This window comes from Myotis myotis, unplaced genomic scaffold (assembly GCF_014108235.1).
Source record: "Myotis myotis isolate mMyoMyo1 unplaced genomic scaffold, mMyoMyo1.p scaffold_m19_p_21, whole genome shotgun sequence".
In the NCBI taxonomy this organism is placed as follows: Eukaryota; Metazoa; Chordata; class Mammalia; order Chiroptera; family Vespertilionidae; genus Myotis; species Myotis myotis.
In genome coordinates this window covers 4146071-4163757 of record NW_023416326.1, presented here as the reverse complement: position 1 = coordinate 4163757, position 17687 = coordinate 4146071, and the positions used below count along the sequence as shown (strand labels likewise).

The 17687-nt window shown below is 48.1% G+C and overlaps 1 protein-coding gene across 18 annotated transcripts in view; it reads left to right on the top strand.

Moving 5' to 3' along the window:
* The window catches only part of TARBP1 (TAR (HIV-1) RNA binding protein 1), a 71653-nt gene that overhangs the window by 33838 nt on the left and 20128 nt on the right, over window positions 1-17687 (top strand). For 4 of the 18 annotated variants that reach the window (XR_004974985.1, XR_004974986.1, XR_004974984.1 and 1 more), the window contains exons 1-7: window positions 6742-7691; window positions 9818-9915; window positions 12040-12109; window positions 14061-14209; window positions 14707-14759; window positions 16397-16494; window positions 17134-17269. Coding sequence is in view for 15 of the 18 variants with exons in the window: in XM_036354512.1 (XP_036210405.1) it covers window positions 6806-7691; window positions 9818-9915; window positions 12040-12109; window positions 14061-14209; window positions 14707-14759; window positions 16397-16494; window positions 17134-17269 (1490 nt within the window). In the remaining 3 variants the exon portion in view is untranslated. Of the gene's footprint in view, window positions 1-6731; window positions 7692-9817; window positions 9916-12039; window positions 12110-14060; window positions 14210-14706; window positions 14760-16396; window positions 16495-17133; window positions 17270-17687 lie in introns of those variants that run through there. The other 14 variants (XM_036354518.1, XM_036354520.1, XM_036354516.1 and 11 more) reach the window with 10 other exon arrangements.

The following is a 17687-nucleotide window of genomic DNA, read 5'->3' as shown; positions in this document are numbered from 1 at the left end:
TGAGAACTCCGCTCTAGCCGGTTTGGCTCAGTGGATAGAGCGTCGGCCTGTGGACGGAAGGGTCCCGGGTTCGATTCTGGTCAGGGGCACAGGCCAGGATTGCGAGCTCGACCCCCCAGTAGGGGGCTTCCTGGAGGCAGCCAATCAATGAGTCTCTCTCATCATTGATGTTTCTATCTCTCTCTCCCTCTCCCTTCCTCTCTGAAATCAATAAAAATATTAAAAAAAAAAAAAAAAGAGTGAGAACTCCCAAATCCAGAGAACTTAAGTGGCCTGGCTGGTGTGGCCACGCTGGGTCAGACCTGGTATGGAGCCCCCCCTCTGTGCACAGGCTCAGCCTTCACCGTCCCCAGCCTTGTCCTCCAGGGCAGGGCCGGCCTGGCACCTGCACCCTCTTCACCCCTGTCCAGTGGCGTGTGAGAGGCTCAAGGACCGTGCAGGCCACACGCATGTGGACGTGAGCAAGAACAATGGGGCTCCCTCCAGGGGGTGTCTCCTGGACACTCGACCCTCCCTCGCTTCGCTGGGTGCGCATAGGAGAGCTTGCCTCTCTGTACCCCACTTAGACCTGCTGGGGTGCAACGGCCCCAGCCTGTACTTGTCCCCTGGCAGGACCCGGGGGTGACGGGGGATGACAAGGAACAGCCCCACAGAGCTGGGGCTGAGGCAGAGAACCGGCTGGTGCTGGGTGAACCTGAGCTAGACTCGCTCCCTCGCCCTTGGGCGACAAGGAGGGTGGCGGGGGGAGGGGGGGATAGATTAGACATGTGTGAGGAGGCGGGAAGGGGCACTTTAACCTCCCATAGGGCTCCTGGAACCAGAATACGGTTTCCTTGTCCCTCACTTCTTCCCTTTCCGCCATATTCATGCATCCCCCAGGGGCTGGGATGGTGGGGCTGGCTGAGCTTGGTGACTGTGATTTCCAGCAAGGACTTTGGGGGTCTGACCTCCTGAGTTTCATGTTTGTTTGTTTTAAATATATTTTTATTGATGTCAGAGAGGAAGGGAGAGAGAGAGAAACATCAATGATGAGAGAGAATCATGGATCGGCTGCCTCCTGCACGCCCCCTAGTGGGGATTGAGCCCGAAACCCAGGCTTGTGCCCTGACCTGGAATCGAACCAGCCATACAAGGGGCAACGATCAACCCACTGGGCCACACCAGCCAGGGCTCTCCATCCCTTTCCTACCATTTGGCCATGGCGACCACACCATCCAACCGTCAGCAACGAGCTACACCCGCCCTTGCGTGGAGTCAGCTGCTTAGTATTCCATTCTGTGCAATCAGAGATTACATTCCAGATTCACTGGCACCGAAGATGAAGCCGCTAATTAGATACAGTAATTGCATTTAAAATCCGTGTCTTCGAATGACGGATGGAATCTTCTGTTTTCAATCCTCCTGAGACTCCGTGTGCCCAGCACCTGCTGTGCTGAAGGGTGGTAGATGTTTAGTCTTATCATGTGGGCTCCCTCTTCCACCCCCGGCCTTGCCTTGATTTCGGTCTGTGCATGAAAAGAATATCTTTGGCCCGGCCAGTGTGGCCTAATGCTTGGGCATTGACCTAGGAACCAGGAGGTCACGGTTCGATTCCCGGTCAGGGCAAGTGCCTGGGTTTCGGGCTCAATCCCCAGTGCGGGGCGTGCAGGAGGCAGGCGATCCATGATTCTCTCTCATCATTGATGTTTCTCTCTCTCTCTCTCTCCCTCTCCCTTCCTCTCTGGAATCAATAAAAATATATTAAGTAAGTAAGTAAGTAAGTGCTACAGAAACCCAAATTGCTTCTGAAAATGCTACACAAGAAGACATTTCTCCAAAGGGCCTCCGTCCCTTCGGTATTTTACAGGAATTCCAACTCAGGCAGCTTTACGCAGCCATTACCAGTTAATTACCAATATCAATCTCCCTGCAGCTTCCATAACTTCATTTGCAAATGGAGAGGCAGGCTCCCTCAATCATCGCCTCCTTGTCTCTCACCCCCAGTGGTCCTGTCTGAGCTGCGAGGCACTGGCAGCTGCTGTGGCCTGCGTGGTGGCGTCCTGGTGGCCGCGGGCCACTCCGGGCCAGTGAGCACCTGGTCCCCGCTCAGGCCCAGGAACCCCTCCCGGCCCCGGTGGGGGCAGATGCGGGGCAGAAACCCAGCTCGTCTGCCTGCAGGTTCCCACAGCACAAGGAGTGTTTTCATGAGCTCGGGCCAAGTTTCGGGCATGTAATGAAAACTGAACCCTGGTTTGGGGTTTCCTCCCCAAATTCACACAGAGCTAGGCATGGTGAGATGTGCGAGGTGGCGAGGACAAGGACAGGCAGTGCCAGGGCCCAGGGGGGCACAGGGTGCTGTGTGTATTTCTGGCTCGGGCACCCAACTTGTGTGGCCTGAGGCCGGTCCCCTCCCTGCACCCCACTCAGTGAGCTTTGTCTAGTACCCAGGGAGCTTTTGTAATTTATTTTTTATTGATTTCAGAGAGGAACGAAGAGGGAGAGAGGGATAGAAACATCAATGATGAGAGAGAATCATTGATTGGCTGCCTCCCGCACGTCCACCTCTGGGAGATCGAGCCCGCAACCCAGGCCTGTGCCCTGACCGGGAATCGAACCGTGACCTCCTGGTTCCTAGGTTGACGCTCAACCACTGAGCCACGCCGGCCGGGCTCGATCAGCTTTTGATTTTAGGCACATTTATGTGCATTTTGACTTTCAACTCATGGAAAAGGGTGCCTGCCTGGTCTAGAAGGTTCATCTAAATGACCTCCCAGGTCCCTCCCAACTTGGAGGTTCTGTGAGTCTATGAAATGCCCTGGTGCAGGAGACCAAACCCAGGCTTTGCAGTCAGAAAGAGCTGGTCCCAGGTCCTAGCTCTCATGTTGCCTAGCTGTGTGGCGTTGGGCAACCTGCTCAACCTCTCTGCGCCTGGATTCCTCATCTGAAACATGGGACCACTGCCAACCCCCAAGTAGTTGCCACGAAGATTAACTAAGAAAGTGCTTCTAAAACACGTCGGGCGTATGCATCCATCCCGACGTAAAGATTAGATCCTGCTTTTCGTGAGTCACCCAAGTCTCCAGTGGGTCAGCACTACGGGCCATACTGTGTTTGAGTATTGCTTCTTCTCTCCCTGCTTCCGGAAAAAAAAAAAAAAAAAAAAACCAAGAAAGGAGGAAATACTAGTAATAGCTCTCCAGCATCACCCGGGCACGGGAATGGAGTTTCCATTCAAAAACTAGGTTCTTCATCATTCATTGCTATTGGAACGGAACATAAAAACAGGGTCCAGTGCTGAGGACCCAGCGCCGGGCAACCATCGCGTTCCAATTGCTAGATTCCGACTACTTCCTGGTAGCGTCTCCATAACACCCCGTTAGGAGGCTGGCGCACCGCAGGCCGAGGGACTGTCAGCACCCTGAGTAAGGGCCCGGGAATGACTGCTTGCCCCGCTTCCGTTCCACTCCAGGTCCTGCATTTCTGGGGGGTTACTTCACTGCCTGGGTGGCCTGCATCCCTTATGCCTCATTCTAGCGCTCTGGGCCAGCCATCACCACCCCCATGCAAGCCTTCCTTTCGTGCCCAGCGGGGTGAGTAACACCATGAACTCCCCGGCTGAGGGCTGAGGTTTGGGATTACGTCAAAGCCGGCACCCACCGCGCTGGCAGTCAGAACGCCCGAGTAAGTGTTCGCAGGCCTGGTTTCCCTGCCAGACATGTGGTTGCCCTAATAAACAATCCTGGAGAGATTTCCCCCCCTCCCCCCACTGGAGATTCCATTTCACCACGAGGGTGGATTTCAGAAGGGAAGCAAAAGGCTCCCGGCCCCCAGATGCCTTGGAAACGGATGGGCCTGGGACAGCTCAGACCCTGTGTCCAGGGGGGACGGACAGGAGGAGACTGCTGTGCAGGGCGGTTTTCATGAGCTCCTCTGTGGACAGGTCTCTATGGGGGAAAGCGTGGCAGGACGGGCTCCCCTGGGCCCTTCCAAGGCCCAAGGCCACCTGCCTGCACAGTGGATGCCATCTGCCATCTGGTGGCTCTGGGCTGACATTGCGTGCGTCATCCCTGCTTTTACTCCATTAACATAATTTTTTGAAATATATAATTTTGCATATTACCTCTTTATTATATAGGAAGAAAAAATAGATATATATATGTATATATATATATTATTGATTTTAGAGGGGAAGGGAGAGGGAGAGAGAGAAATGGAAACATCAATGATGAGAGAGAATCATGGATTGGCTGCCTCCTGCACGCCCCACACTCGGGATCAAGCCCGCAACCCGGGCATGTGCCCTGACCGGGAATTGAACCGTGTGACCTCCTGGTTCATAGGTTGATGCTCAACCACTGAGCCACACCAGCTGGGCTTAATGTTGTTGTTGTTGTTTTTTTAATGGAGGTAAAGCTCACACTCAGCGAAATGCATAGATCAGGGGTGGGCAAACTTTTTGACTCGGGGGCCACAATGGGTTCTCAAACTGGACCGGAGGGCCGGAACAAAAGCATGGATGGAGTGTTTGTGTGAACTAATATAAATTCAAAGTAAACATCATGACATAAAAGGGTACGGTCTTTTTTTTTTTTTAGTTTTATTCATTTCAAACGGGCCGGATCTGGCCCGCGGGCCGTAGTTTGCCCACGGCTGGCATAGATCGTAAGGGTTCAAACAGAGGAGTTTTGACAAATGTGAAACCAACACCCTATTCGAGATAGACTGTTTTCATCACCCCGGAAAGTTCCCTAGGCCCTGTCTCAGTCAACCTCCAGTTTCAAGGCTGCTTTCATTTCTTTCCGTAGGTGACTGTTGTTTATTATTCAATTTCATGTAAATAGAATCATGCAGTACGTCAACGTTGGTGTCCCTGGCTTTTTTGTTCAACGCAATGTCTTTGGGATTTATGCATGTTGCATAAATCTATGGGTTAGTCATTCATTTATGGGTTAAGATTTATGGGTTAGTCATTCATTCTCTCTCATTCCTAAATAGCAATATTATATGAACACACCACAATTTGTTTATCCATTCTAAATTGTTACAAGCTCTTGGTAATAATGAGTAATATCAAAAACATCCTTGTCCAAACATTTTTGTTGGCATATATTTTTTTATTTATTTTAGAGGCAAACACCTAGGGGTGGAAATGCTGAATCACAAAGTAGGTATATTTTGACTTTCTTAGAAACAGCTTTCCAAAGCGATTGGACCATTTACACACCCGCCAGAAATGTGTGGGAGTTCAGATCGCCCCATATCCGTGGCCCTTGTCATTAGGTGTTTTCAATCTTTTAAATGTTAGCCATTCTAATGGGTAGAAAGTGGTATCTATGGAAGATTCAATTTGCATTTCTCTAATGACTACTGATATTGAGCACCTGATATTTGCATATCTTGATTTGTTAAGTGCTCAAGGCTGTTGCCCAGCTTGGTTAATAGATTTATGGAGAACATACTGTGAGGGCAACTGGTATTTATGGCACATTATAAGTCGAAAGCAATGGATGTTTGCTGCCTCATTCTAAATGGAATAGAACAAGAGAACCGTTTATACATTGTCACTGAAAAGTAAATGACTGGAAATATGGGAAAACCTTGCATATATGATGTCGGGTAAGTTTAAATTTAAATAACTTGAAAAAACATATAACCTAAACTATAAAACTAAGTGTGACTTTAAAAATATATTTTAAAAACTTTAAATTATGCTTTATCCCTTGTGCGGATTACATGGCAAGGTCTTTGAAAGTGGGAGTATGTTTTCTCCACTGACTACTGGGAGGTCGTTAGGGGGAGAATGCAAAGAAAGCCCACCTCACTGATTCCGTTTGCCTGGGTCTGAGCCAGACATCAAACCAGCACCGTGCATGCTAACGTGGTTTTCTGTTTCTGCATCTAGCAGCAGCAGGCGCTGTCAGAAATACCGAACATCCTGACACAAGGACTATTTCAGAGATTGCACGTGGGAGCACAGCGTGTGGGTAGATCTGCACGCCCGAGTCCGCTTGGGCATTTGACTTGCAGAGCTGGCATGGGCATTATTCAGCCCTAGCTCGAGTCTAGCCCATAGCTAGAGAGCTTTTCAGTGCTTCTCTATCATTTTTTAAAAAATATGTATTTCTTATTTTCAGAGAGGAAGGGAGAGAGATAGAAACATCGATGATGAGAATCAGGGATGGGATGCCTCCTGCACGCCCCCTACTGGGGATCAAGCCCACAACCCGGGCATGTGCCCTGACCAGGAATCCACCTCTTGGTTCCTGGGTCGTTGCTCAACCGCTGAGTCACACCTGGCTGGGCCCTCGAAATCATTTTCCTTCTTAATTTTCATGCAGATGTCAGCAACCCATTTCAGACCCCGCTGTGTCCGTTTCTTCGCGGGCGGCGCCAGCCTGCGCCTTCTTGGAAGATAAGCTTCCAGGTGATTGTGATGGACAACCTCACAGGCACACCTGACTGAGTCCGGGCCCTTAGGCAGGGCGATCTCCAAGGAGGAATCCATGGAGCTGGTGGAGATACTACACTGACGTTTTACTAAGAAACGAGGCAAACAGGGCGGGCGGGCGGGTCCAGCCTCCAGGCAGCGCTGGTGGACCAGGTTGCACACCGCACACAGATGGACCGCTGAGCGGTGGTAGCTCCGGAGCCAGCCGCGCACGCGCATACCCTCTCTTGGGCCGGCTGCGCACGCGCACGCGCACGCGCATACCCTCTCTTGGGCCGGCTGCGCACGCGCGCACCCCCGCTTGAGCCGACCGCGCACGCGCACGCCCTCGGCCTTGCCTATTTTACGCGCCGGGGTCGGCGGCGGCGCGCGGGGCAAATGGAGTGGGTTCTCGCGGAAGCGTTGCTCGGGCTGAGCCGGGACCCCCGGGTCCTGCTCCGGACGCTGTGCCAAGGGGAGGCGTCCGCGGAGCGCGTGGAGACGCTGCACTTTCTCCTGCAGCGGCTGGAGGACGAGGCGGCTCGCGGCGGCGGGGACGCGCTCCCGGAGGCCGCGCGCGAGGTCGCCGCCGGGTACCTGGTGCCGCTGCTGCGCCGCCTGCGCACCTGCCCCGCGGGGGCCCCGGACGCAGACCCGCCGGCCCGGCCCCGCCGGCGCCTGCTGAGGGCGGCGGGCGCGGCCCTGCGGACCTGCGCGCGCCTCGCGGGGGGCCCGCCGCTGGCGGCCACGCTGGCCGAGGAGGCGCTGCGCGACCTGCGGGCCGCGGGGGCCGTGCCCGGCCTCGAGGGGGGCGCCGAGGCGGCCGTGGAGGTGCTGGCGGCCGTGGGGCCCTGCCTGCGGCCCCGCGAGGACGGGCCGCTGCTGCAGCGCGTGGCGGAGGCCGCGCTGGCCCTGGCGCTGGCCGGCGACGGGGAGGCGGCGGCGCTGGCGGCCGGGCGGCTGCTGCCGGCGCTGGGCCGGGGCGGCGGGGCGGCGCTGCGGGCCGTGTGGGGCGGGCTGGTGGCGCCCTCGGGGCCGGGCCGCGTGGGCCCGCGGCTGCAGGTGCTGAGCGCCCTGGCCGAGCGGCTGCTGCCCGCGCCCGGCGAGCGCGAGGCGGGCCCGGACGCGCGGCGCTGCGCGCGGTTCTGGCGGACGGTGCAGGCGGGGCTGGCGGACGCCGAGGACGCGCTGACCCGCAAGCAGGCGCGGTACCTGCTGCAGCGGGCGGCGGAGGTGTCGGCCGAGCAGGGCGTCCCTTGCACCTGCGGCTCCGGGGAAGCTAACGGTACCTGCCGCCCCCCCCCCCCCCCGACCCCGGCCCTGCCCTGCTTTGCGCGGCTGGAGGGGAGGGAGGTGCCTGGGTTTGGAAACCAGCCCCTCGAGGTCGTCTCTCCCATCCAGGCCCAATTTGGTTACTCCTGTGGTCCCCATAGCGCCCCGAAAACCCGGGGACCCTCATCTAGAGTGACACCAGCCACTGCAGCCGAGGGGGGTGGGGTTCCCAGCCTTCCCGACCCGCGGGATCATTTGGGGATTTAGGGACTGGGCCCACGTGGGCACCGTATGGGGTAGGTCCACTCCGATAGAAAAGAAGGGTCAGTTAGCTGCCATCAGATTGGACATCACCTGTACTGACCAGGTGAGCTTGGTCTTTGATTTTTTATTGATTTCAGAGAGGAAGGGAGAGAGGAACATCAATGATGAGAGAGAACCATTGATCGGCCTCCTGCTCGCCCCCCACCGGGCATGAGCCTGCAACCCGGGAATGTGCCCTTGACCGAAATCGAACCCCGGACCCTTCAGTTCGCAGATCGAGGCTCTATCCATGGAGCCATACGGGCTAGGGCTGAACTCAGTCTTGAGTTAGAATTCTGTAATAGAAACCATCACTTTTTTTTCTGAAATTTTCCTTGGTAATTGAGGAGCAGGATTTACTAATGTTTGTTAATTGTATGGTCCTTAAGTCAGCATGTTTAGGGTATTTTTTTGCCATTGGTTCAGTAGAATGAGTCAGATTTTAAATTCTTTTTTTACATCTTGAGCTGTGCTTCTTACTGCTCTCTTATTGAAAAGAGTAGATGCAATAGCAAGGCCTCCCTTCAGTGAAGTTGGTGTGTGACATTTGATTGGTTGGTTTACTGAAATGTGTGAAAATACACTTCTCTTATCTTAAATCCATCCTTGAGCTAGCCAAGTCCGAAATGGATTGATTCAAAAATTGTCTCAGGAAATGTCTACTTTTTCAACTATAGCTACTTGTTCATTTATTACTGGTCAGGGATTTTTGTCTGAAGTTGTGAGCAGATTAGATTTTCATGTAAGTTTAAAACTTTCCATTGCTTTTCTTAGGAAGGGGGCGGGGGGAGAAACATTGATGTGAGAGACACATCGACTGATTGCCTCCTGCATGCAGCCCAACAGATCGAACCTGCAACGAGGTCAGCAGGCTGGGACCTGAGGGGCAGGTGGAAGGGGGGGGTCTCGGCACCCAGGATGCACCCCTGTTCACCTGACCCCCAGTTTTATATGGCTGCTCACCCTGAGCTCGGCCTTGTGCAGTGCATCTCAGTTCAGCGGCCACTGTCTGCCTTCTCCAGAGAACAGATTCCAGGCTTTTCCTTGCTCAGGAGGACGGGGGCCTGGGTCCGACCGCCTCTTAGACTCACTGCACAAACCCTCTGCAGTTTAGCTTCACTCTCCACTCTGCTCACAGAAGTAACTTTGCGTCAGTTCCTTAGGTTTGGGGGGATTTTGTAAATCAAAATTTTCTTTGTTTTCCTTGTGCCAATTTAATGCTCACTCTTGAGTCTGCTTGGTTTTCATCGCCGTTGTCTGTTCCTGTTTTCTCCATTCCACTTGGTTTTTTGTTTTTGTTTTTTGCCTTTAAAAACTCTGTTATTGATACAAAGAGGTTCTTAGGGAGAGAAAGTAGAGTTTATGTGTTCAAATCTGTCATTCTTACCCAGAACTCCAAAACAGCAATTTTAATTTTTTAAAAAAATCTCCTTTTGCCCAGTCAGGGTGGCTCAGTGGTTGAGCATCAACCTATGAACCAGGAGGTCACAGTTCGATTCCAGTCAAGGCACAGGCCCGGGTTGCGGGCTCAATCCCCAGTGTGGGGCGTGCAGGAGACAGCCGATCAATGATTCTCTCTCATCATTCATGTTCTATTTCTCCCTCTCCCTTCCTCTCTGAAATAAATATATATATGTATGTATGTATGTGTGTATATATATATATATATATATATATATATATATATTTTTTTTTTTTTCTGTCTAGGCTTTTATTTTGGACCTCCTCCTAATTAGAGAAGACAGCATTTGATAATAGTGGCAAAACTTTAAGGTCTAGTATTGTTAAGAAACCCGTAAAATTTGCCAACTAATTTTCCTTTTCACATTATAACAGGCCCAAGTCTGTTTTGGTGGTCTGGGGAAAAAAAAGAAGAGCTTCTCAAGTTTTGGGAAAACTACATTTTAATAATGGAAACTCTAGAAGGAAATCAGGTAAGTTTCCATATATTTTTTTTTTTAATATATTTTATTGATTTTTTACAGAGAGAAAGGGAGAGAGATAGAGAGTTAGAAACATCGATGAGAGAGAAACATCAATCAGCTGCCTCCTGCACACCCCCTACTGGGGATGTGCCCGCAACCCAGGTACATGCCCTTGACCGGAATCGAACCTGGGACCTCTCAGTCCGCAGGCCGACGCTCTATCCACTGAGCCAAACCAGTTTCGGCAAGTTTCCATATTTTAACAAATCCCACGTAGGTCCAGCTCTTCCCTCCCCCTCGCCCCCCGAACATTCTGTAGAAGCAATACAGAAAGACCAACTTGGATATAGTGTGCCTTGTTTTCTGGCATAAATGCAATTTAAAATGGGATGTCAACCCAGAAAATTAAAGAATACTTTCAGTTGACTTAAGTTATCATTCAGAGAATTTATCTTATTCGATCCTCCCTTGACACTTCTGAAGTGTTAGTTCCTTGACATTATGAATAATCTCCAAAGAAATACACACTTAGGAAAATTTTACTTAACCCCTAGAGTGCCGGGGAGCCCGATCGCACTCCTCCTGTCTTTCGCCAAAAGTCCCGGGGGCGCTATCAAAGCTTCGAAATGGCGTCCAGTACTAAGTCTGCTTTTATTAGTGATGATGTTATTGCTAAATATGCCAGTGTAATAAAGGTTTCCTTAAGTTTTTGAATATGTAACTTCATTTACTTGCGATTCATAATTTTCTTCCTAAATTGCTGTAAAATCAGCAAAAATGCCTTGGCAATTTTAGCATAGTTTCCAGGTTCCAGGATATTGGTTGGCACTCAAAGGATTAAAGCTATTCTGAGGTAAATGGTTACTAAGTAAATAATTGCCTTTTAATTTTGTAGGTGTTTTGTTTTTTTTCTTAGTTGTTATATCTGTGCCAACCTGGTCCTAAGGATGGAGACTTGAAAAATCATTGTCAGTGGACTTCAAATCAGTTTTTGTAGAATCATAAAGTTTTTAAGTTGAGCAGAATCTCCTAAGATGACCGAATCTAGTGCAGTGGTTCTCAAACTTGAACATTCATTCGAATCCCCCATGTGGCTTGTTAAAGTATAAATAGCTGGGCCCGCTCCCCGGTTCCTGATTCGGTAGGTCTGAGGTGGCCCTGAGAGTTTGAATATTTTATCGGATCCTAGGAGACACCCCTGCCGCTGCTGTGGGGACCACACTTGAGAACCCCGGTCTAGGCGTTCCCCGTTTGTGAGCTGCAGACCTCTTGGGGGTGCAGCCAGCGGTGGAATCGCCCAGGCCTCCGCCCACATTTGCAGCAAGCACTGTGGACTGAATTAAAGGATGAGGAATAAAGAAAGAGGATTTCTAAATTCAAATAAACTTTTCTGGTTTTCCTTTGTCAATAGATCCATAATACCCCCACTGTTTATTTAGAAACTGGTTTATGTATATTTGGAAGATACATAAATTAGACTGGAACCTGCAACACAGGCTAAGCACGAAGAACATTGAACTGGCTTGACTTCTAAATGTGTGGCCTTGCCCTAACCGGTTTGGCTCAGTGGATAGAGCGTTGGCCTGTGGACTGAAAGGTCCCAGGTTCGATTCCGGTCAAGGGCATGTACCTGGGTTGCGGGCATATCCCCAGTGGGGAATGTGTAGGAGGCAGCTGATCGATGTTTCTCTCTCATCGATGTTTCTAACTCTCTATCCCTCTCCCTTCCTCTCTGTAAAAAATCAATAAAATATATTTTAAAAAAAATTTTTAAAAAAATGTGTGGCCTTGAGCAACTCGAGTGAGAATGTATCTCCGTGTTTTTTCTTCTTTGTAATATACACGTATGACCAGCCCTATTTCTCAGAACAGTTGAGGATTTTGTGACATAATGTATAATATTCACTGTCTATATGCAAATTGTTGTCACTGTATTCTAGGTTATAATCATTATCTTTGTCACACTCTTACATGAATTTTTATTACTTAAAAACTAAAAGAATTAGGCCTCATGCTTATTTTTTACATAGGGGTGGGGAACAGGAGGGCTGCTGTTACGTAAATAGATTAAAATTCCTGTAAGATTTTAAAGGCTGATTTTCATTTCATGTGGCTTTTTGCTTTTGTTTTCAGATACATGTGATAAAGCCAGTTTTGCCAAAGCTAAACAGCCTGTTTGAATATGCGGTGTCAGAGGAAACCGGTAATGGTTACTTTTTGTTGATTTCTTAATAACATTTGTCGTTTTTCCCCTTTGATGTTAGAATTGGGAAAAACCACAAAAGTGTAAAGAAGGTGAGAATCTGCTACTAACATTGCATAGTGTATCTTCTGCACTGATGGTAACATTTTCTTCTCACTTAGCAGTCTATCCAAATGCATCTGCATATCACCTTAGGTCAGCGGTTCTCAACCTGTAGATCGCAACCCCTTGGGGGGTCGAACGACCCTTTCACAGGGGTCGCCTAAGACCATCGGTAAACACATATATAATTACATGTTTTTGTGATTAATCGCTATGCTTTAATTATGTTCAATTTGTCACAATGAAATTGGGGGTCACCACAACATGAGGAGCTGTATTAAAGGGTCGCAGCATTAGGAAGGTTGAGAACCACTGCCTTAGGTAGTCTGAGAATATGGTTTTTAAATGGCGGCAGAGTTTCCTGTGATTTAGAGACACGGGCAATTCTCTAAACACTTGATGACGGAAGATGTCAGTTTACAGGAGAAGAGTTTGCATGATGAACCCATCACCCAGCCTGCACTGTGGCCAGCCTGTGCCCTATCTCAGGTGCAGCCTCTCCAGCCCCTCCCACACCCGCAGGCACCTCCCCAGCAGCAGATCTCTGCAGTTGTCAGCAGATATCCCTAAAAGAGAAGGATTCTGGGCATGTCTTAATGACGCTGTATTCTACACTTTAAATAGTAGCTCTTTGTTATTCTATATTTTAACTGCTTTCCATTCTTATTCTCTAAATATATCTGTGTCATTGTTTGTTAGTTACTGTTTAGGGCAGGGGTCCTCAAACTACGGCCCACGGGCCACATGCAAATACAAATATTGTATTTGTTCCCGTTTTGTTTTTTTACTTCAGAATAAGATACGTGCAGTTGTGCATAGGAACTTGTTCATAGTTCTTTTTTTAAACTATAGTCCGGCCCTCCATCGGTCTGAGGGACAGTGAACTGGCCCCCTGTTTAAAAAGTTTGAGGACCCCTGGTTTAGGGGTTTCAGTTCTATACCTTGGACTTCTCAGGAACAGAAAATTCCAAGATATAATTTCAAATATGGTGTTTAAGCCTTGAATACTCTATTATGAGAGCCTTCTAGGAGAAATAAAATGAAGCTAGAGCTTCCTTTAGAATTTTATGAAATTACGTTTAGATCAGTGAAATGCTAACAGTGTTTTAATGATGAAATTCTGCATTACCGTGTTCACACATGAGAATTAACCTATGTAAAGAGTTTAGTGCCTACTCTAGGACGTTACAACTTTAATAGATTTCCTTGGGAATTGAGCTTTATTGAGCTGATTGCTATAGTTTCCTGAGATACTGGATTTTTCACAGACTGAGAATCCATTGTCTTGCTTGGGGCTAGCATATAATTGAATGCTGTTGTGATTTCACTTAGACATTTACTATTAAAATGATTCTCTTATTACTATGTTTTGCCCAGAGCTCTTGGAAAACTAAATTAAATAGCAATGACAGGTTTTGAAAAATCACCATTGTCAAAGTATCTTGGTGTAAATTACAAATAATGGACCGGTTTATTTATAGAATGCCATGAGTTAAAAATGCTGATTTTTTTTCTAACAGAATTAAAGGATATGTCAAAAGAGTCACTATCTCTAGAGCACATATTTATCCCATTTTCCCCCTCAATTAGAAGTTTACTTAGTAGTGTCCGATTTATGCTAAGGACTGGGATAAAGGGGTGAGTCAGATGTACTATTTTCACTTGATTTTTGTTGGTTTTCCATGAGAAAATAATTTTGATTATAAGTTCCATGGATGGGATTAAACACAAACTCACTTCTGTGGAGTTGGGAGGAAGTTATGTGCCGTGAGGGTATTTGTTGATGACTGTATAGCCTACGTGGACCAGCAAAGTGTGGGCCCAGTGTCACCCCGAGATTCTCCCGCAGGACGGTGGCTCCTGCACCCCTCCTGGCACCTGTGTGTCTACAAAAGAATGTTGGAAAGCGAGAACAAAACCCTGGCCAAGGAAGGGGTTACCCATTTCTTGCAGCTCTATGAAACGAAGGTGCTTCCGTTTTCACCGGAGCTTTCGGAGGTAACGACAGCCTTTCCTCCCAGTTCTCTCTCATGTGCTGTAGTGTTGGGTGTGCCTCAGTTTCCCCCTCCCCAGCCCCTGCACTTCCTGTTAGCTTGTGTTTTTGATCAATGTCTAGTAACACATTTTTATTACATTTTTGAAGATATAATCCCCTCCCCCCACCTTCCAGGCATAAGGGCTTAAATTTTCTCTTAGGTATCTTTCCGTGTTTCCTTTGTTACTCCCTTTATTTCCACATGTGTTTCTGTTTTGGGTTCCCTTTCTTCCTTCTTGACCCAACTCGAACTCTCTCTTTTATATGTTTTTATCAGGTGAGAAAATTCTCAACTTAGAGACCCTCCATGACTGTCTGTCGTAAATTAACCCACAGCGCAAGAGGTCAGAGGTCAGCTGCGCTTAGCATGGCTCTTCGGCACCCTGGGTAGATGTGCAGCCGAGGCAAGCTCACTTCCAAGTTATGGTTGCGACTTAACATCAGATACTTTTCTTTTTAGTTTATTATTGGACCATTAATGGACGCACTTTCAGAGAGCTCTCTCTATGGCAGGTAAACACATACGATGTTATTTAGCAGCAATGCGGTCATTTGTATTTGATAAATAACTTTAACGTGTTCATGCAAAATGACCAGATTGGTTCATGCATTTGGTACATAATGTATGTTGCCTAGTAGACATTCAACCTTTTCTTATCCTGTCGCCTCTCCTGCTTGCTGTTCTTCTTGCCTTTCTTCTGTTGTATCAAGCGCTCCTTCTCTTTCCTGGTTTCCTTTCCTACCTGAGCCCTTCCGTCCTGGGCTTGGGAAGGTATGTCTTACACAACCTCCTTTCTCACCTCTGTTCTCCCTCCTCTCTGCCCTCTTGGACATTGTAGTGACTGGCTAACCAACACTTTACACTTTTTTTTAAAACTTTTTAAACTTTTTATTGTAACTTAAAAGTCCTGAGAATAATACAAAGAATCCCACCTACCTTTCCTCTATATTCCCCAGATGTTAACGTTTTACCACATTTGCTCAGTTGCGCTCTCCCTGTGTGTGCGCATCTGTTTCTCAGTTCTGTCTGCTGAGCAGACTGGCCCACCCCTCTCTAGTTCAGAGTCTGTCTGTCTGTCCACCCACCGCATTAAAAACCAGGGGTTCGCACCAACCCGTCCGGTTCAAATTCATGCTTGCAAGTCTTCCACTTGGTACACCTCTAAACAGGGGAAAACCTCCCACCGCCAATTTCTTTAAAAAGTTTAACTTAGTGCTAAGTTATATTGGTATTTAGTCGCATCTGATAAATATCGAAGGAGGATAGCAATGCTTGACTTGCCAATTACTTTTAGTTTTCAAATAACTCATGACTGACTAGTTGTCTGAAGCGATTAGATAGCCGGGGAGCAGGAAAGCCAACCTTTCTAAAGCCACAGACACAGCTACAACGAGAGGCCGTTCTCTAGCGCTCTGTTCAGTTAGCAGGTGACGTTTCTGGAAGAACCATGTAGCGAGAAAAGGTGACTTTAGTAGATGTTAACAAACAAGTGCTCTTACAAAAGTGACTTATTCCTAACACGTCTTTCTTCTATTTAATACCCAAAGATTTAAAAGCCTTGGATTATATATTGGAAGTAATAAAATGTCATTTTAAATGATCATATTTAGACTTTTTAAAAAGTGATACTACTTAGAAAGTTCCGTACATTTGTGTCAGGGAAAGTGTCATGAAATGGAAGTCCATGCCGTGCCGACTTAGCACAGCACGTTATTAACCCAGGTCCGTTTCCCTAGAGCAGTGGTTCTCAACCTTCCTAATGCCGCGACCCTTTCATACAGTTCCTCGTGTTGTGGTGACCCCCAATTTCATTGTTACAAATTGAACATCATTAAAGCATAGTGATTAATCACAAAAACAATATGTAATTATAGATGTGTTTTCCGATGGTCCTAGGTGACCCCTGTGAAAGGGTCTTTCGACCCCCAAAGGGTTCGCAACCCACAGGTTGAGAACCGCTGCCCTAGAAGGTCCTGGTGTTTTGTAATCGGAAGGATCCTCAGCATTTTACTGAAAAATAAAAAGTAGGTTCAGAAATAAAAGATGGTCCCATTGTTTTATTAAAAGAACTTTGGGCCACAGTCCATTTAGTTTCCATGATGCTCATTTGTAAATACATTTTAAATGTGTGTCCTTCCTCTCTGTCTAGGTCGCCGGGCCAGCAGATAGGAAGTGGGTCTCCACTGGGATTGAAACTACAGAGATTTTTAGCTGCTTATGTTTCTCTTCTTCCAGAAGAACTAAAGAGTATGTGCAGTAAAGGTTTTCTTTTTTTAATTTGTTACCTTTAAAGGTTTATTTATTTTAGTACATTGGTTATAAGCATCATCCTATGACCGTTATACTCAGTATTATCAAAATAGTTTCCTTTTTCGAGGATATGCAAATTGCCAGGCTTATGCAGGTGTGCGCCGTCACTAGGCACACGTTCCTACGTGACTGACCCCAGTGTTGGCGTGAGCCCATGGCGGGCCGTCAGGAGGGGTGTGGCCACGTGCCCCCTTTTCTACTTGTTTCTATTGACTTTCAAAAATCAGTAAAATGGGCGGAAGGAAGAGAGAACCAGGCTTTAGGGAAAAGGTGCAAACAGAATATCCGTGTGGTGAAGCCCCTTCATAGCCGTTGACTTAGGAAAGCAGAGAGAGGAATACACTTGCCTTTTGGGAGACTTTGTGCCCCAGGTCACGAATGGAAAGCACTGTTTATGCCAAAACCTGTATGTGAATATTCCTGGCTATTGCCGGTCCTTTTAAGACCGCGGACTTGTGGGTGTGAAGTTCATCGCATTAGGGTCTTTGAATTGCTTTTCCTACCTAATGGCTAATGATGCTGAGCGTGTGGTCACGTGCTGTTGGCAACGGTGATATTTAAAACTCTTTCTTTCAGGTAGTTTTTTGTTAAAATGGATTCAGAAGATGTCGAGTAGACATTGGTGTGCTGTTCCCATTTTGTTTCTGTCTAAGGCTTTGGCCAGCGTCCCGAGATGCAAAGCCCTGGGTCTGGAAGGCCTCCTGGCCCTCAGGTACTGGGTCTGGGTGCTCACATGGGGGGCTGGTGCTTCCTGTTAACCTGGGGATGGTTTTCCCATTGATTTTTAGGGAGAGAGAGAGGGAGGGAGGGAGGGAGGGAGGGAAGAAGTGGGAGAGAGAGAGATTGAGAAAGAAACATTGATGTGAGGGAGGTGCATCTATTGGTTTCCTCTCACACACGCCCTGACCGGGCCTGAGGGTCAAACCTGCAACCCAGGTTTGTGCCCTTGACTGGGAATCGAACCCGAGGCCCTTTGGTGGGTGGGGTGGCTCTAACCACTGGGAACACCAGCCTAGGCTCTAGCAAATGGTTTTAGTTAATATTCACATTAGGATGTTTGAGCTCTTAATTTTATTAAAAAAAAAATTTAATTGAACTTATTTTGTTTTATGAATTACTAATTTAAGTAT